Below are 17,719 nucleotides of genomic sequence, written 5' to 3'. Positions count from 1 at the left end.
CAACTCTGCAAGGTGGAGAGGCTCATCAAATTCCCTAGTTTTCCTACTATACAAGGCATGGTAGAAAAAAATTGTAGTAAGAGAGAACAATGGAGGTTAGTTTAGTACAATTACCTAGGTATGTTGGGATGGGTCCATGAAGACTATTGCCCGATAGATCCATGTATTCAAGCTTGGCGAGAGAACTAATGCTTGATGGGATTAGGCCGGGGAGAGTGTTGTATCTGAGGTCCAGAAAGACAAGACGAGGCAACTCTGAAAAGTGGAGAGGCTCATCAAATTCCCCACTCTTCCTATTGTACTAGGCATGGTAGAAACAAATTGTAGTAAGAGAGGTCAATGGAGATTAGTTTAGTACAATTACCTAGGGATGTTGGGATAGATCCGCTCAGGCCATTGTTGGATAGATCCAAGTGAGTGAGCTTGGTGAGAGCACCAATGCTTGATGGGATTGAGCCCCAGAGAGAGTTGTCGCTGAGGTCCAGATGGACAAGATGAGGCAAGTCTGCAAAGTGGAGACTGTCCAACCTGCCTTGAAGGTAACAGTACACAAGCGAAATGTTGGACACAACTAGGGAAGCATCACCCTGGTCATGGCCACGAAGCAGAGTGTTGCTGCAGGCAACGCCGCTCCAGTTACAGGGACTGGTTCCCTTTCTCCATAGTCCACATCAGAGCACCAATAGCTTAGGCTATATTTCCACTGGAGAAGTGCCTCTGCTTGCCGGTCCAGTGATGAATTTGTAGAATTGGAGGCGGAAGAAAGGCGTGGAAAGGCAAGCAGGAGCAGCAGCAGCTCCAAGGCTAGGAGAAGGCTCATGTTGTGCTGAAGCTCCAAATCACACACATTTACATACATGGATGTATACAGTCTGTTGTTGTCATTAATATTTCAGAACCAGTCATTGCGAGGCTTGCCGTGTAGCCTATGCTTGGCCAGATTGTGGAGCTGATTCCCCCAAGGACCACGCACAAGACCTTCCTGCATTCTGCTCCACACAAGCGTGCATCAGTGACCATTTTTTTCTCGAAAACTGAATGTCTGAATGACTGACCACCAGTCATGAGTCTTGAATTGAGTCTGGGTCCGGTGCTGCAGGAAAAATCCTCACAAGTCACTATCATTCCTTCTGGAATATGTTAAGCCAGACAATCCAAGAGAAGAAACAAATGCATACCCACAGCAACCGGTGACTGCTTCAAAATCTACAAAGAAACTTTGTGAAAAAAGTGGTTTTGTGTAGCTTGAGCTACACGGTACCCCTTATCTTAGCCATCCATTTTGGCATCAAGATCCGTGCAGGCACATTTGTCATTTTTGTTTCTCTTAAACGAAATAACGTATAAACTTCAAACTTTGCAAGACAACAGAACATTCTGATTACTACGTGGAAAAAAACTTTCAGATTTTTTCATGCATTTAAAATGCTAAAATTTATTTTTTTAATCAAAAAAAAATCCTCATTTTGTATATTTATGTTGATCCAAAAAATCTGAAAGTTTTTTCACACATTGAAGTTGTAAGGTGTGTTTGATCTGCAAAGTTTGAAGTTTATATGTTCTTCCATTTGAGAGAAACAAAAAAGAGAAATCTGCTTGTTGCAAGTTAGTTGGAGAGTACGAATCTCAAAGCAGTGTTGAAGGGCTGAAGATAAGAGGTTCCATGTAGGACGAGCTACAAAGAAACTTTGTGAAAAAAAAGCAACCGGTGATATCTGATTTGAGATTGTATTTGTAGAGACATAACCTTGGATTTGCTGGCCCGTTGGAATGAAGGACCTTCTCTTCCTGCATCTTTGATTTAACCCTTGAGGTGCCCATGGGGCGCAAATGTTGATTCCCTGCAACCCGTAATTAGCAATTGAACCGGATTATTAAGAGAATGCTACTTGACTCGATTCGAGCAAGCCGCACGCACTAGGAGTGCTACCTGCTTGTGGTAGTGGCAACTCCCATCCAAAGTCCTCCACTTCCCGGAGCCGACTGAGGGGGGTGGGGTCGTCGGGCAAGGCGAATGGCGTCGACCTAAGGCTGCTCAGCTTGCATATTAGGCGGTGGTGGCGGGGGAGCTCGTAGATGCGGCGGCGCGTCAAGGGCAGAGGGGGGGAAGCGGCGTAGGAGATGCGGAAGGTGGGGCCACTAAGGCACCGCCGTGAGGGGCGGGGAAGGTGAAGAGTAGAGAAGGTGGAGAGGAAAAAGATGACATGTGGGACCCACGTAGGATGGCATGGGAGCTTTTTCAGTTTTGATAAGTGGGAGGGGCAGCTTGGCTAGAACATGCTCCGGTCCACTTACATGGGCTGCTTTCCTTTTCCCATGAGTCCAGATGAGAAGTGCCGCTGCGGCTCGGATGGAGTGCCACGGGCTGTTTTAGGTAGTACTCCTTTTTACTCATGATGGAGTGCTAGTCGAGAAGAACCATTTGACTAGAAGAAACGGCGGGTCCTATGCATTTTGGTGTACCAAATTTGTCACTCACATTCTTCTCTATAAATTACACACATGTCAACCCTTGCTACACTCTTTACACCTATTCCGAACCTCTTGAAGAATCAAGTGGTACGGAATGTGGTCATAGTCTGATGCCCTCGTTTCAGAACTCTTGCCAAATAAAGTCACGCGGAGTACCAACATAATTGTTCAAAAAGGTGGACGAGAAAACTGGACTATGGTCCTGATTGAATCCATGTGTTAGAGTTAGTTTGGACTCAACTAATCGAAAAAATATCCAAAAAGGAAGGTTAGTTTGGGTTAGATGCATCTAACCCAACAAAAAAAAAACTAACCTACCTAAGAGGTGCTTATTTGGGTTAGTTCTTCTCAGGACCACTAAAAACACATTTTTTTTTCGCTCTCCCCGAAACAGACCCCTTCCCACTTCCTCGAAGCTTCTCATCCTCTCCCTCCCTCCCTCTTCCACCGCCCGTGAAGGCGCCTCGCCGTATCTGCTCTCTCGTCTGCCGCCGGTAAGCAGCCCCACCCTATCCTCCCATTCCAACCCCCTCATCTCGCAGCGGCCCGTCCGCCCATCGGTAAGCAGTCACGGCTCCTTGCGCGGCCCGTCCCCGTCAGCCTCGGCCAGCGCGGCTCCTTGCGCAGGGACTGCGGATTCGGCCGGCAGGCTGCGCGAGAGGCCATCGCGACTCCTTGCCGGGCGCGTCCCCGTCTGCGTCGGGCAGGGATCGCTCCGCCAGCGCAAGGAGAGCCTGTGACCTTCCATGATTTGTATGGACAAAATAAAATTTATCATGTTTTGCATGCTTGATTTATAAAGATGGTTCGTTTACGTCAATTGTGAGCGGCGGGAGGCCACACAAGAGCCGGCCACACCAAATCCGGCAGGAAATAAGGTCCAAAGTAGCCAAATGATTGAGAAAGAGCATTTATTGTCAATCTAACCCTACCATCCAAACACATCTTTGGTTAGAGTTAGTTCAGGGTTAGAATCTAACTCTAACCTCTAACTAAGTTACAGTATCCAAACAGGGTCTATAACTAGGAATTGCTTTCCAGAACGAGAAGCGCATGTCAACAAAGGGATTCATTGGACTTGGTGGACTCCAATATCTCAAAATAAATAAAAACTCAGGTCAAAAAACTGTTGTTTATCCAAGTCTTTTAAGAAAATGATTCCCAGCAGTTGATGCATATCATAACAATTCCAACTTTCCAAGCACCTTATACTGCTCCGTCTCCTGCCATTCAATCACGGTGTATATATAGATTGTTGCAATTCTCTTTGGGCACACTATTTTCATTTAGAGAGCACACATGCATTGAGTGTGAGTTGATCATTCGATTACAATGGGGTGTTGCCTCCTAATGCAAATGTTAGTAATTCAACATTTCAGCATGTAGGCCATAAACAACATGCATTGAGTGTGAGTTGATCATTCGATTACAATTCGAGGAAGCCGCGCATTCTCATATCACTAACTGTCATTGTAGGCCATAAACAACATTGCGGAACATGTTTATATATCAGTGTAACAACCGCCCATGTTTGTGCAACGCAAATACTCTCCCTTCCATGCTGACAACTACGTTCAGAGTTCAGGCAAAAACTTCAGCACCCTCCGAAGTAATAGAAAATCCCTTCTCAATCTCAAACTGATCCAGATGTAGGAGCCATATCTGGACTGTGAGAGCTTCAGGTCCAAGACCTTCACTGGCCAATGTGAACAGAAAATTACGAGAAAAGACAGAACAAAACAATTATCTGGTACTGATAAAACTATTGCAAGAACAAGAAACACTCCCCCTGGCTCTCGCGTCGCCCCTCTCGGGCGACACGGGAGCGCCCCCCAAACCCTAGCCCGGACTCCTCTCCTCCCTCCTTCCCCTCCCCGTCGCCACCCGAGGAGCCCGCCGGCTGCTGCACGTGTTTCAGTGAAGGTGGCGGCGTGGATCTGCTGCCTCGCGTCCGTGTGAGGGGCTTTGGAAGCCAAGGCGGCGGGCCTGGGTGGAGATGGCGGCGTAGATCTCTCTGATGGATGGCGCGCAGGGGCTGGCCATCCTCTTCGGCCGCGTGGGTGGCGTGAGGACGGCGAGGTCTTGATGCAACGGCAGGTGGCTCTTCTTCCTCCTGGCCCCTTCCCCTCGCGGTGGTCTCATCTCGCCGATCTGGTAGCCGGCCCGTCAGATCTGGTCGTCGAGGATGGGGTGGTGGAGTCTTGGAACGGGGGAAACCCCTGTTCAACTCCGCGTCGACCTCGAAGCCGGCGGCACTCCGGTGCCGGTATCCCTCTTGAGGGCGGGTCGAGCTTCCAAATCTGCTCCCCTCCTCCCCCTTCCTCCCTGGGTGAAAGTCTTGGCCTTTTGACAGGAAGGCGGAGGCGTTCGGGCATCTCGGTCCTCCTTGGAGGTGCCGTTCAAGGGGTGGTTGGGGGTTGCGGGCCTGGTGCGTGGTGGTTGGTGGCGGCGGTGGTGCTCGGCTCCCCTGGTTGCCGGCGTTGGTGGTGGCGTGTGGAATCTTTCTGCATCTTTCAGCGGCTTCCTGCCTTGGCTGCTGGTTGGCTTGCCGGCTGGTGGTGGGCATCCATGTGTTCGGCACGGTCTAGACAAAGGGGAGATAGTGGTCTCCCCTCCGGCAGTGGCCCGTGGCGGCGGGCGGTGAAGTCGGTGGTTTCCTTCAAGCGGTCCAGATCTTCATGTCCACGGCAATTGTTGGCGTCGGGTGGCTTCGGCCATGCTGTTCTGGCTGTACAAGACCTCCGGCAGCTTGATCGCAGCTTCTCTTGATGATCTGTTCGCTGCTGCTCTTGGCTGTAGTGAATTCTGCATGTATTTTTCAGTTTTTGGTCAAGTAGTCCTTGCCTTTGTAATTCAGCTCCATTGTATCCTAGCCGGTTGATGGCTTCATTAATTTGAAGTCGGGCCTTCGTGCCTTTTCTCTAAAAAAACACTATTGCAAGTAAAGCCTCAGTATATCAGCAAAGCCGATCTGCTCCCCGCACCCAAAAAAAAACAAAGACGATGCACATTATTGGCCTGCAAGTACTGAGAGCTCAGCCGCGATGGGTTAGGTGCTAGTACCTTGGAGGTTTGGTTCATGTCCTCCAAAAGATATATCTGGCTCAAAAAAGCCTTAGCGCTAGCGGCTGATTTACTCGTATGAAAGTAGCCTCCAACTGTCCGGAGGTTGTGAACTATACACACCTGCAGCTATAGCGCAATTCAGCTCGAAACCGGAGCGACACAGAGTGATTTCGATTTCAGGAACCCGTCTGGAACTTTTACTTTACTGTACTCCTCAATATATACTTGATCAGTAAAAAACAAAGCAATGCGCATATGTACACTTCGGTTGAAAAACAAAGCAATGCGCTGAAAAACTTCGGTTGCTTCAAGTTTTGTCTGTTAAACATCCAGAAAATGATGTATTTTTCCACAAAACATAATGTATCAATTTCCCTTTAAAAGAATGATGCATTCATCCACTTTTCACAATTCCACCCAATTCAATTGAATAAAGAGACCAAGATAATGGGAATGCATATATTTTCATCCAAGTCTTGGCAAACCATGCAATTTTTGGTACAGAAATTACAAGTACCAATTTACCGAGTCAATGTACAAAGGATGTATTTTACTTGTTATCCACCCTGCTGTCCTTGAGTTCTACACACAAAATGCAAATAGACACGGGGAAAATATATAATTGGAAACACAGAGACTAGCTATATATAGCTTCATATATTATTTATGATACCACAATAATCATGCAAATCTTGCTGGCTGGTTTCGTGAAGGGGCATGGGCATGAAAGCTGGGTGGTTTCTATTTGTCAGTGCCTGATATACTTGCTGCATTGTTTTAGGCAAGCAAAGGCCACCAAGGCAACCAAAATGACATCCTTCTCCTCGTCAATGGTTGACGGTGCTGCGATGCGTCGATCCAGGATATCGTTGAACTTCCACGGCTGCTCTGTTCGGCAGAAGAACGGAAGGAGCAGATCACCCGGGTGCTTTCCCATCACAACTTCCAGCACAACCACACCGAAGTTGTACAAGTCACACTTCTCGGTCAACACCATGGTAGATGACAATTCTGTAATAAGAAATCAGTATATCAAAACATAATCAGTTTTTATTTCTCTCCTTCCGAAACACATTTTTATAGTCATTGAAGGATATGAAAGGATTAAGACCATGAAAGAGTACCTGGGGCTATATAGCCACATGTCCCTGCGAAGATAGTGCTCCAACTTGAGCATCCATGCTTCAACTTCCTCGCCATGCCAAAGTCGGAGACATAAGCTTTATAATCTCGGTTCAGAAGAATGTTGTTGTTTTTTATGTCCCGGCGTACAATAGGATCATTGTAATCATGATGCAGGCAGGAGAGAGCTTGAGCTACGTCCGTCTCAATAGCAATTCTGCTGGTCCGGTCCAACTCCTTTGCTAGCTATTGGTCGTGCAAAATGGATGATAAGCTTCCCCTCTCGATAAGCTTGTACACGAGGAATTTGCATTGGGAGTGTGAACAGAAGCCATACAGCTTGACGATGCATCGGTGCCTGATTTTTGTCAACACTTCAATCTCAGCATGGAATGTTCCCTCGTCACTGAATTCTTCCATTGAATGCAGGAGCTTGACGGCAAAGGTAACCCCACTTTCAAGCTCAACTCCGAAGACGGTTCCATAGCCTCCAATGCCAATGCAATATTTCTCATCAAAAAAATTTGTTGCACTGAGGATGTCTTAAAATGCGATCTTTACATCAAAATTCCGTATGGAAAGTATATCGCCAGACTTGCTTTTGATAGTAGCACTTTCTGGTTTTCTTCTCCGGGAAATGATGATTATGCTTGCTATTGTGAGCAAGGCAAGGGGGAAGAGAGCAAAAGCAAGAAATACCATACTTGGATGTTTTCTACTTTGGTGTGTTTCAACTATGCCATTGCCACACCAATCGCCGCATAAATCCATATTACCTTCAAGTGAGACAAAGTGTGCAGCGATAGAAGGAACTCTGCCAGCCAAACTGTTATATGAAATATTCATTGTATACAGACTGAGAAGATTAGAAAAAGTCGTTGGGATGGCACCACTTAAATTGTTTCTACTCAAATCCAGCTCACCAAGGAAGGCAAGATACCCATGTTCTAGTGGTATTTGTCCTGTCAATAAGTTGCCTGAAAAGAGTAATAACGATAAAGAGCAACAAAAAGATCACAAATGAAAAACAATGACCATTCAGTGATCAATAGTCAAGGTCACAAGTTGAGATATTTCTTGTAGTGCAAGGCTACAACGCCTCGGAAGCCAAATTTCCACAACGCGGCCATGAGGGAGCCCGGTGCTGCAGGCAACGCCAGTCCAGTTACACGGGCTGGTTCCCTTTGTCCATGAATCCAGAAGACAGGTTATGCTTCTCTATAGGCCAGATTTCCATTGGAGAAGTGCCTCAGCCTGCCAATCAAGTGGCGAATGCGTGGAATTTGAGGCAGAAGTAAGGCGTGTCAAGGCAAGCAGGAGCAGCAACAGCTGCAGCTCCAAGGCAAGGACAAGGCTCATGTTCTGCAGGTCTAGTGGTGAAGCTCCAAGGCACACACAGAGTATACATTTGATTGTTCTAAAGAAAGTGATTGCCAGGCTTGCCGTGTAGTCCATGCTCCAAGGACCGGGCGCAAGACCTCACGTTCTGTTCCACACAAGCATGCATCGCTGAGCAGTTTCTCTTTTTTTCTTTCAAAATTGAATTAAGACCGATGAATTGAGGCTGAATTGAGAACAATTATTGCTCCAAAGCACACACATTACATACTGTACATGGATATATAGTCCACTGATGCCATTATTAATAGTTGAAAAGAAAATGATTGCTTGGCTTGCCGTGTAGGCCATGCTCGGCCGGATTGTGGAGCTGATTCCACAAAAGCCCGCGCGCAAATCTTCCTACAATCTGCTCCACACAAGCATGTTTGAAAAAAAAAATAGAACAAGCATTGTCCAGTTTATTACTCACTATAAATTTTCACGACAAAATGAATTCTTTGTTTTTTGAAATGAATAAAAATAAACCGATGCTATATTAAGCTTACCATTCACACAGTTTATACTTGCAATTTTGCCTTATTTTTTGCCAACAATACCACAAAAGTCGTTTTGTTTCGAAACTTTACACGTGAGTAATACACTACACAATGCTTGTTCCGACAAGGTTTTACATTTTTTTTGTTTTCTTTTACTATTGTTTATTTATTTATTTGGGCTAATCAGGTGCACCTAGTCCCCTGTTTCAAAAGTCTGCACCGTAGTTACTATGGCTATTTACTTAGGAAGAGTGAAAATCCGTAGGAATCGCAAATTTAAAATAATTTTCTCAATGCTAACCTTAATGGTTAACAGTATGCAATTGTTGCATCCTTATATGATCAATGCTTGAGTGAAATATCTGCAAATTTAGGAACTAAGAAATATCTGCAAATCTAAAATACATGTATGTCCACTTTTCTTCTGGAGGCAAGAACTTCAAGCTGCCTAATGTGTTGTTCGATGCATTCAATCTCGCTAAGAAAAGGAACAATGTTGATCTTTTTTTCTTCTTGTTCCACCTTCTATGTGACTCTTTGGGTGGGGTCTCGAGTTTATTTTAGAGAATGATGTCAAATTATCTTTATTTATTTTTATAATGAGTGTCTCCCTTCCAACATGAAAAGTATTTTCATATTATATCCATCATGGAAATTATTTTCATAGTTTTAAAATAGTTTATAGATGTTGATATTTATTTTATAATCTTGGAAAGACACATATGTTTGACTTTCACGAAAATAGACACACCATATACTCTGGAGCGGAGGGAGCAGTACGTCTTTTTTTACTCAGTGGCTCCCACGGCCAAACATTTGTGTTGCCTTTTTTCGTTTATTTCTATTTTTCGGTTCTATGTGTAGGTTTTTTTGTTAGGATCCGTTCTATCTGTAGGTTGTTATGTTCGCTCTCATGGATTTACCATTTTCCTTTTTTTTTGTTTTTCTTCTTGTTTGTTTTCCTTTTATTTTCTATGTTTCTTTTTTATGGTTGCATTGTTTTTAGATTTTCTATTTTCATTTTTTATTTACCTTTTTTTACCTTTTCTATTTTAGTTCTTTGTTATTTCATTTCCAAATATATTTTTAGTTATTGTATGTGTATTTTTAGTACACTCTTAAAATTCCATAAATACATGTTCAAAATTTTGATATACACGAAGAAAAATGTTCAAATAATATGGAACATTAATGCAGGATGAACATTGTTAAAATAGTGTCTAACACTTTTTGACATATGTTTAACTGTTTTAATGCGCGTCAAACATATTTTTATACACAAGAACATGTGTTCAAATAATGTTTATCATTTTTAACACATGTTGAACATTTTCAAAATGCACGAGGAACATTGTTAAATAATTTAGTATTTTCTTATACAAAATAAGCATTGTGTAATATAATTTTAAATATTTTAATACATATTGAATATCTTTTAAATGCATGAACAATTTTTTTTCAAATAATGTTGCACATTTTTTACTACTCCCTCCATTCCGTAATGTAGTGCGCCCACGCTTTTCAAGAATTAACCCATAAATTGAACCAACGTAGGCGACTGCGGTGGGAGCAAAAATAATACCATTGAAAATTTCTTTTGAATACGAATTCAATGGTGTAATTTTTGCTCCCGCCGTAGTCGTTCACGTTGGTTAAATTTATGATCAAAGTTAAATCTTGAAAAGCGCGGGCGCACTACATTATGGAATGAAGGGAGTACATGATAAACACGGTGATGCTTACCGGCCCCTCCCCGAGGCGCTCTCGCGGGCGCCCCCGGGAGGAACCCTAGCGCCGCCCCCTTCGCCTCATCCCCCTCCCTCGCCGCCGCCTGGGGAGTCGCCGGCCAAAGGCCGTGTGGCGTTGGCGGCGGCGGGGCAGCTCTCTCCCGCACGCAGTTGGGGACTCCGCGGGGCGTTCCCATTTGCCTGTTGGTGCCGGGCGTCGGGCTGGCCCTGCCTTGGCTCCTTCTCCCCCTCCCGGCGTCCCTAGCTGGCGCCGCCTTCTCCCCTCCGTGGTGGTGGGTGGTGGGGGATGGATCTGGGATCCCTATCCAGATCCGGTGGATGGCGGGGTTGGTGTTGGCAGTGGTGGCCGGCGGCCCAGGCTTGGTGGCGGGGAGTATCACGGCCTCTGGGAATCGTGGAGGTGCCGGCGACGGCGAGTGCTTAGCCTGGTGGCGACGGCGGTCGTGCACGGGAGTTGGATTCCTTCGAACAGATCTGGGTGAAAACTTATTTTCGGCTATTGTCGAGGCCGGCGGTGGCGGCGCTATCTGCATCGTTCCCTTCTTGAAGGCATCGCCGTGTAGAAGTTCAAGGCCACTTTATGCTACCTCCGGGGGAATCCCTAGATCGGATGATAGGATGACGGCGGCGCTCTAGTGTCGTTTCCCTCTTTGGGGCGTCATTCTTGGAGGTACACATGTGATCGAGGGACCAGAGGACGGATTCTTTGGTGGAGCGGTGATTTATCTCACTCATGGATGGCGGCGGATTTTAGCGGCATGGCGCTGTGGTGACTCGGCGTCCGGTGCGCAGAGATGGACTCGCGCAGGAGGGTGATGCGTTCTATCGTCGTGGTGGCGTTGACGGCAGCTAGATCGGGCAAGGTCGATGCAGCAGTATAGTTCTGACGATGGATTGGTGGCAGGTGGCTGCGGCGGCCTCATACCCAGCAGGCGTCCTGGTTGAGGAGCGCGCCAAATCGATGGGTGCCCCATACCCGGCAGGCGTCCTGGATGGGACCTCAGGTCTTAGATGATAGGTTTGGCTGTGAGGTCTGTTTGGTATTAGACCCAGACAATCAGCATCCTTCATCAATTGGATAGGAGTAGCGACACATGTTGCCTAGACGATGGCTTTAGTCTTACTATTGTATTACTTTGTAAGGTCTTGTGTGAACAATTAATAAAATGGATGCATGTATCATCCAGATGGAGAGGCCGGGGGTCTTCCTCCATTCTAAAAAAAAATACATGATAAACACGGTTAAAATAACGCTAAGCAGTTTTTTGACAGACTTTGCACATTTTGCCCCCTGCCCCCCCATGGCCCCAGCCTTTTAGTTATCTTTTTCTTCTTATTATTTTTTCACTCTTCCCTTTTTCATTTGCAATTGTATTCCATATTTGTTTAGTTATTTTCCAAATTGTTTTATTTTGTTTTGATTAAGTTTTTTGTTTCCTTTTTATTTATAAATATTTTTAATGCATGTATTATTTTCAATACACAGTGAACATTATTTGAATGCATGGCGACTATATTTTAAATATAGAATGAAATTTTTTATCACATGATGACTAATCCTGAAATGCACATGAGTGTTTTCCAAATACACGAAGGCTATGGTTTAATACATGACAAAGGTTTCGTAAATAGACACCAATAGTGATTTGAAATACCCGATGAACGTTTTCTAAATACAAGATAACTTTTAAAAAAATAAATGAAGAGATTTTATAAAATTAGTATATAAGTAACTATAATTGTTTTTGGTACATTTTTAATATACATAAATAGGGAACACAAAAAATTGAAACCTCCTGTTGGTGTCTCTTGAAACATTTTGTAAAATTGGGAACATTTTGTATATAAAACATTTTGAAACTTTTGGTCACGAATCATGATAGTGTCTCTTGACAGACACTACTGTGTACTGAAGAGTATTTTTGTGCTCCTTCAGAAGAACAGAGCTAATTCCCTTTTCCTGGAGGAGTCTCCACGCAAACAGAAACAAACATTTAGTTTGGTATAATTTTCAATGCCTTACTAGTTACTCCCTCCGTCCGAAAAAGTTTGTCCCAAGGTTGTTCCTCAAATGGATGTATCTAGCACTAACTTGATTCTAGATCGATCAATTTGAGGGACAAGTTTTTTCGGACAGAGGGAGTACTTGATTAGCCACAAGGAATATAAGGTTCAGTGTGACTCCTTGATTCAGGGGAAGCAGAATGCAGAGTCTAGGGCCTCGACTGGATTCGGTGTAACTTTATACGGCTGTATTTTGCTTACAGGTGTATAATACCAACCATGATTGGTTTCCACCCCGAATGAAAACCATCGGCTAAGGCATGTATTGTAAACCGGCCGATTACGAGCGTACGTTTGGAACGTCGTTTTCCAGCTGTTTACGGGTGTAAAATACACCTCTATTAAAAAAACGATGGACGAGCGGCTCGCGCGCTTGGGATGTTGTTTCCGGAACGTAATTATTACGCCTGTATCTCCTAATACATCTGTAGTGGGCTGGTTTCTGGTACACTCCTCAGCCCATCCGTTTTGCAAATACCACTCATGGAATGTATTTCGTTGGGACCAGTAAAATCCAGGCGTAGGAATTTACGGGTGTAGGAAATAAACAACAATCCAATCGGGGCAAGTGAGGATACATGTGTAAACATTACAAGCCCAATACGGTGAACCAACCACCTGGAGCAAACCGACCGAATGTTTTCTAACCGGGCAGTATTTTACGGAGGGAAAACCATAATCCAAGTGGGCCCTAACTTGTAGATCAATATGAAACCTGAATCATTTCTCGAAAAAAAGAAGTTGCCTTGTCACCTGAATGTGCTTTTCAAAAAACTACTCCCTCCGGCCCATAATATAATATATTATTACGTTCAATTTGCTCATAAATTAGATGTTAATTGGATGTAATAAGATCTTATATTATGAGACGGAGGGAGTATATGTGATTTTGAGAAGTTTCTCAAAAGAGTCAACAAGTCATCCTTTGACGCCTCAATCTACTGACTGACGAGTCAAAATGATTAGCATGGCAGTGGGCAATGCCTGAATGCCTGATTAGATAACAACACATTGTTAATGCTAAGTGCCGCCCTCGGTATATGCACCCGCATATGCGTATTAATCATTAACCACAACTTTTAATCATGTGAAATGCATGCTAGTTTGTTCATGTTTTTCAACATAGCTGTCATGTCCACACGCTGAACTCATTTGAAGAACTATTGATCTGTACCATCTATGCTGAAAATTACTAATGTTGACACTAGTTAAAATGAGTTCGGTGTAAAAGTGTGGCATCTTGACTGAAGAGTATCATTCCGTTTTGAAGTCTGACAATTTTATTATCACTGCTAGGGATTAGTTGAAAGTGTTTCCTGACTTTCAATTGGTTCAGGCTGGATGACAGAGGAATTTAGTTCCTGGTAGTTCTTTCTAAACTTATTTTTGAACTAGGAATCAAATCAAGTTCCTATAAGTGTGGAATAAAGACACCTAACAATCTCCAATCATCTTATCATTACCTTCCAACCAGCCCTTTCGATCCCACGATACAGAAAGCCATAACAATTACCACGAGAGATGTTAATGGACCACACAACACTTTACAGCACAACACTGTAAACATATCAAGTGGCATGGAATGATCAAGAACATTTCCACAATAAGACTTGACCGAATTTGGTGCACTCCAATATATCAAAATAAACAACATAGGTAGTAAAGTTATTTCCTAGTTGGCATGGATGCATATCAATGTGATGTCAAACATGCTTTTATGCAGCTCCATCTTCGCCATGCAGCCGTTGTATATATAGATAGTTGCATTCTCTTTGGGCATACTGTTTCCATTTAGAGTGCATGTATTGAGTGTGAGTTGATCATTCAATTACAATGTGTTGTTGCCTGCAAACACAAATTTTAATACTTTGTTTCCGTTGGTTCAGTAATTTAGGCATGTTGCTTTTTGTCATAGGTTGTTGCCACTGGCAATGACACTCACTCCGACTGGTGTGTCACAGAGAAGCCCCGGCTAGCGTGCACCAAGGAATGATGAGCCTCCCTCCGACTGAATGTCTAGAATGTGGGTGCCAAAGGTTGCTCTCAGTCTTGCACATCTCTGAACCCAGCCTCCTCCTCTTCCTGCCCCCTGCTTAGTGGTGAAGACCTTGGTCCCCTGGTTGGGCGGCGACGGCGTGGCGACGGCGTATTCCTTCTTGGAGGCGTCGTCCGGGGATAGCAGTGGTGGCGGGCGTGCAGTGGTGGTTCTGGTGGTGGCGTCTGGCGGCTTGTGCCGGCCTTGTTCACTTGCGGCTGCTCCAACGGCTTTCATCCTGCGCCGTGTGTTGGGTGATGGCATTAGCGCTACTTCGCAGCTGCTATTGCCTTTGAGCTGTTCTGTCTAGCGCTCTGTATCAGTACATGCCGTGGTGGAGCGGTACTTCATCTCACTCATTGATGGCGGCGAAGATCGGCGGCATGGCGCTGTGAAGGCGCGCCGCCCGATGCGCGGAGATGGACTCGCGCAGGAGGAGGTAACTGTCTGGCGTCATGGTGACGTCGATGGCGGAGTGGCCTACACAAGGTAGAAGACTCAATATATTCTGAACCATCGAAGGATATGGATGGATTAAGACCATCAATGAGTACCTGGGGCTATATAGCCACATGTCCCTGCGAAGATAGTGCTCCAGCTTGAGCAACCATGCTTCAGCTTTCTCGCCATGCCAAAGTTCGAGACATAAGCTTTATAATCTCGGTTCAGAAGAATGTTGCTGCTTTTTATGTCGGGTGAATTCCGTATATGCCACTGAAAACTTGCCCATACCCCATCTGCCATTGGCAATTTCTCTCTGTCAAATATGCCACCGAAAATTTGCACCGCGTACAGATATGCCACTATGGCCAGTTTGACCGTTAGTTGACCGTCAAGTGGAAGGTGAAAAGACAATTTTGCCACTGACCTACACTGTAGCAACAGAGCGACACTGCGGCGTCTGATGCACTGTATCACCCACTTTTTTAAAAATGTGAATATCTGTACCGCCCACTTTTTTTCAAATTTTGTTCACTTTTTAAAAAATTTGGTCGCAATATGGGACGGAGCCTGCTGTAGCAACAATTACTGTAGCGCACGATTTTTAAAAAACTGTGCCGCCCACTTTTTCAAATTTTGTTCACTTTTTAAAAAAATTGTTCGCAACACAGGCTCCGTCGCAGTAATTGTTCACTTTTTAAAAAATTATTATAAAAAATTGTTCGCAATATAGAAGGACACATTTTTTTAAAAAATCATGTGCTACAGTAATTGTTACTACAGTACGTCGCCCGCTGCACTAGTTGCTCCAGTACTGGACGCGAAAGTATTCTGCGCAGTGCATCGAACGCTCCAGTACTGGCTCGATAAAGTTGGTGCTGCAGTGCACAAGAACGCCCAGGGGCAAAATCGTCTTTTCACCTTCCACTTGACAGTCAACTAACGGTCAAACTGGCCATAGTGGCATATCTGTACGCGGTGCAATTTTTTGGTGGCATATTTGACAGAGTGAAATTTCCAATGGCATATGCGGATACGGGCAAGTTTTGAGTGGCATATACGGAATTCACCCTTTTATGTCCCGGTGTACAATAGGGTCATCGCAATCATGATGCAAATAGGAGAGAGCTTGAGCTACGTCCACCACAATAGCAATTCTATTTGTCCAGTCCAGCTCCTTTGCTAGATCTTGCTCGTGCAAAATGGATGATAAGCTTCCCCTCTCGATCAGGTCGTACACGAGGAATTTGCATTGGGACTGTGAACAAAAGCCATACAGCTTGACGATACATCGGTGCCTAATTTTCGTCAACACTTCAATCTCAGCGTGAAATGTTTCCTCATCTCTGAATTCTTCCATTGAATGCAGGAGCTTGACGGCAAAGGTAACCCCGCCTTCAAGCTCAACTCTGAAGACAGTTCCATAGCCCCCAATGCCAATGCAATATTTCTCATCGAAATTTTCTGTTGCACCGAGTATGTCTTCGAATGCGATCTTTCCATCGAAATTCCCTATAGAAAGTATATCTCCAGACTTGCTTTTGCTTGTACTTTTTACACACTTTTTTCTCCGACAAATAACCATAATGCTTGCTATTGAGAGGCAAGCAAAGGAAAAGGGTGCAAATAAAGCAAGACGAATCATACGTGAATGTTTTCTGCTTTGGTGTTCCATGTCGAGCTTTGGTGTTTCACACGGATTTAAGTCATAGGAATCACCGCATAAATCCATATTATGGTCAAGTGAGATCGAGGTTGCAGCAGTAGACGGAACTCTGCCAGCCAAATAGTTATACGGCAATTTCAGCCTATGCAGCTGGAAAAGATTAGAAAAAGTCGTTGGGATGGCACCACTTAAATTGTTTCTACTCAAATCCAGCTCATATAGATTGGTGAGATACCCAAGTTCTTGTGGTATTTCTCCTGTCAATAAGTTGTCTGATAAGAGTAGCGATGATAAAAGGTGGCAATGTCCTATCTCAGGTGGAATGTTTCCTAGAAATAGGTTTCTACTTAGGTCCAGATTTGTGAGCAGAACAAGAGATCCTAACTCTGGCGGTAATATGCCATTAAGCTGATTGGAATCAAGTGACAGTGTTTTAACAGAGATTAATTTCCAAAAGGTTGGAGGGATAGAACCATTTATTTGATTGTTAGAAAGATCCAAAAATTCTAAACCTGTTAGGTTTCCTATGCTTCAAATGGAACCCATGATCCCGTTGTTGGAAAGATCCAAATGTGTGAGATAAACGAGTGATCCTAATTCTGGTGGTAATAGACCGTTAAGCTGATTGGATCCAAGTGACAGTGTTATTAGAGAGGCTAATTTGAAAATGTTCGAAGGGAAGAAACCATTTATTTGATTGTTGGAAAGATCTAGGTCATGTAAACTCGTTAAATTTCCTATGCCTCTAATGGATCTTTTGGTCAAAAAATTATGAGAGAGATTGAGATAGGATAGTTTAGTACAATTACTAATGAATGATGGGATAGGTCTGTCAGATAGATTGAAGGACATATCCAAGTATGTGAGCTCAGCAAGAGCCCCAATGCTTGAAGGGATTCTGCCTGAGAGAGAGTTCATCTGGAGGTCCAGATAGGCAAGATGGGGCAAATCTGCAAAATGGAGAGGCTCATTAAAATCCCTAGTCATCCTACCGTACTAGGTATGGTAGAGAACAAACTGTAGTAAGAGAGATCAAGGGAAGATAGGTTTGTACTGTTACCTATGGAAGGTGGGATAGATCCATCAAGATCATTGGTAGACAGATCCAAGTATGCGAGCTCGGCAAGTGCCCCAATGCTTGAAGGGATTCCGCCCGAGAGGATGTTGTCACCAAGTTTCAAATAGATATCAAATTTCGTAGCCTTCCTACTGTATTAGGCATGGTAGA

At 44.3% G+C, this 17,719-nt stretch overlaps 2 protein-coding genes and 1 pseudogene across 2 annotated transcripts in view; all 3 read right to left on the bottom strand.

Moving 5' to 3' along the window:
• LOC119319055 (MDIS1-interacting receptor like kinase 2-like) overlaps positions 1-844 on the bottom strand; it is a 3,596-nt gene extending 2,752 nt beyond the window's left edge. Inside the window, exons 1-2 of the mRNA XM_037593577.1 lie at positions 365-844; positions 115-255 (exon numbers count right to left, since the gene is read on the bottom strand). The gene's annotated coding sequence lies outside the window, so the exon portion shown is untranslated. The remainder of the gene's footprint in view (positions 1-114; positions 256-364) is intronic.
• Positions 845-4,053: 3,209 nt separating this feature from the next.
• On the bottom strand, positions 4,054-7,362 carry LOC119350137 (annotated as a pseudogene).
• Positions 7,363-7,394: 32 nt separating this feature from the next.
• LOC119350136 (MDIS1-interacting receptor like kinase 2-like) lies at positions 7,395-16,410 on the bottom strand. Its single transcript, XM_037618114.1, has 4 exons — positions 15,896-16,410; positions 14,939-15,066; positions 7,584-7,637; positions 7,395-7,486 (listed from the first exon to the last, which is right to left on the bottom strand). The coding sequence occupies exons 1-4, from the start codon at positions 16,408-16,410 to the stop codon at positions 7,395-7,397; spliced, it is 789 nt and encodes a 262-aa protein (XP_037474011.1).
• Between the last annotated feature and the right edge of the window lie 1,309 nt (positions 16,411-17,719).

Source organism: Triticum dicoccoides, chromosome 1B (genome assembly GCF_002162155.2).
Source record: "Triticum dicoccoides isolate Atlit2015 ecotype Zavitan chromosome 1B, WEW_v2.0, whole genome shotgun sequence".
Classification (NCBI taxonomy): Eukaryota; Viridiplantae; Streptophyta; class Magnoliopsida; order Poales; family Poaceae; genus Triticum; species Triticum dicoccoides.
Note: the sequence above shows the minus strand (reverse complement) of the source record. Positions and strands in the feature narration are given on the sequence as shown.

Coding starts and splice junctions, on each gene's coding strand:
- LOC119350136 (XM_037618114.1), bottom strand. CDS start 16,410: ATGGTTATTTGTCGGAGAAAAAAGTGTGTAAAAAGTACAAGCAAAAGC. Junction 15,067..15,895: donor GTACACCGGGACATAAAAGG/GTGAATTCCGTA, acceptor CGACATAAAAAG/CAGCAACATTCTTCTGAACC. Junction 7,487..7,583: donor TGGGTATCTTGCCTTCCTTG/GTGAGCTGGATT, acceptor TTCATATAACAG/TTTGGCTGGCAGAGTTCCTT.